Below are 2,262 nucleotides of genomic sequence, written 5' to 3' on the forward strand. Positions count from 1 at the left end.
TTTTAATTAAAAACATACAGACAAACTATGATAATTAATGTAGTCAAAATTTTATTATATTCAATGTTAGTTCAAAATATACATTGAATAATACATAAACATTTCTTTTATCTCTTAAGTTTTAATAAGTTAACATTTCTTATTTAATTTTTAAAACACAAAAATCAAAAACATAACATAACAAAAAAAATTAATTTCGACCACGCAACAAAAAAAAAAATATATAATTTTTTTTTTCTTTAATTACAAAGATGTATATATAAAAATAAACAAACAAAAAAAAATAACTTTATTTTTTTTTTTTTTTTATTAACTATAGTCAGTACATGGCTAACTTGTACGTACACAAGTAGTAAACTAGCTTAGTTTACTACAAAAGGTTAATAACAAATTTTATTAACCAGTAAAGTAATTTTTATTTAAAATTAAAAGTATTAACTTATTATATTATTATTTATTTAATTAGAGATATTAATTTAATTTTAAAATAATTGTATCATTATTATAACTTATATCGAGACTGAGTTAGGAAAGTTTTACTATTAAATAATTCTTTTTACTTTTAAGAAATTCATTAGAATAAAAGAACTACTAATTTATTGAGCAATAGTACAATTCATATGATCAATATTTATATATTTGAAAATTTTATTAACCAATCCCATCTACTCGTCGTAACATTATATAAAAGTGTAAGTAATTAATTTAATTACTTCATCAGTATTTATATTTCTGTCGTTCTAAATTTAGAATTTTGTGATTCTTATTTCATAATGTATAATCCATAACTATGAAAATATATGTGTATATGTTTTTCTTTTCATAAATAATTTATTTAAACTAAAAAATGCCATATAAAGTTAAAAGTACTATGAATAATTAAGTTGTAACTGAATAAGCAATTACAAGGATTGGTAAATAAATAGTGCTATAGACCTATTTATATTTACATTAGGAAGGAATAGAGTGTAGTTGAACATTTAATGGTGCATGTAATGCATTTGAAAAAGATGCATGCATTGGAATGAATACGCTACAGTTTTCGAATATAAAAATGTTATTACTAAATGATTTATTAATTTACTATTCAATAGCTTTTATCAAGTATTAAATAATCAATTTAATGAAGAGAATGCAGAGAAATATTTGCTAGTTTTATCTATTATAAAACTACTTACCATAAATAATTATATACTATCCATATAACTATACTATAAAATACAAGAAAAATAAATTTAATTTATATTTTATTTCTAATAATGTTTTTCGATAATTTTTTTTACAAACTATTATCTGTTATTTTTTTAAAACTTAAATTATTCATGCAATAATCTTATATGAAAAAAGAAAATTTTTTTACTTTTTTTCGCTTAAAAAAATAAATTAAAAAAATAAATGTTTCTTATACATAAATTTATGTAAATATATTTTATTATGTATATCTTATGTATATATATCTTTATATAGTCGTCTTTTGATTATTATATATGCATTAGCAACCCATATATATAATATTAGAAAAGTCAATAATATCTTTTATTTAATACGAATACAGAAGCACTTATACTGTATTGCATGCTATAGTACGTATACTAAAAAAAAAAAAAAAATACACGCATATATATATATACATCTACGTAAATGTTTTTTTTTAATTTTTTTTTTCAGAAAAAGAAGAGTATGGAGATAATGGAATTGTGATTAACAATAATTATATGAGTATATTAAGTGAAAATAAAAAAAACGAATATTACGTGATAGATTAATAAAGAATTATGTAAACATATTAAAAAATTTTATTTTAAAAATAATGTAAATTTATGTTAAATTACTTAGTGTAATTTATGAATAGTTAATGATTATTTGTAAAAATTAATTTTATAGTAAGTAAAACAAATAAAGATTTTTCTACATGATTTTTATCTATTCGATTACTCAATATTTGCTGAAAATCGTTGATTAATCAATTGATAAATCAAAAATATAATTAGAAAGAATGCAAGAAGAAATAGAAAGAATAGGAAGAAAAGGAAAAAAAAGATTTAGAAGAAGCCATAATAGCAAGGAAAAATGGATGAATGATTTCAACAAAGAAAGAGATGAACTTCTGGAAGAATTAAAAAAAAATGATAATGATGAAAATTGTAAAAAGTTTCTTGATTTTATTGATTGTCGCAGGGAATATCTAATAGTTTCAAGTCCTAATAACCCATTTGGAAATAATTCTACACTTACTGGAGATCAAATAAAACTGGATGCTGT

General features: G+C 19.5%; 1 protein-coding gene across 1 annotated transcript in view; it reads left to right on the plus strand.

Annotated features, from left to right (window-relative positions):
* Window positions 1-1,996: 1,996 nt before the first annotated feature.
* PRELSG_9900600 (surface-associated interspersed protein (SURFIN)) overlaps window positions 1,997-2,262 on the plus strand; it is a gene marked incomplete at both ends in the record, with an annotated part of 4,888 nt that continues 4,622 nt past the window's right edge. Inside the window, one exon of the mRNA XM_028677479.1 lies at window positions 1,997-2,198. Within this exon, the coding sequence (XP_028531324.1) occupies window positions 1,997-2,198 (202 nt within the window). The remainder of the gene's footprint in view (window positions 2,199-2,262) is intronic.

The sequence above is a fragment of the Plasmodium relictum genome (assembly GCF_900005765.1).
Source record: "Plasmodium relictum strain SGS1 genome assembly, contig: PRELSG_99_v1_2, whole genome shotgun sequence".
Classification (NCBI taxonomy): Eukaryota; Apicomplexa; class Aconoidasida; order Haemosporida; family Plasmodiidae; genus Plasmodium; species Plasmodium relictum.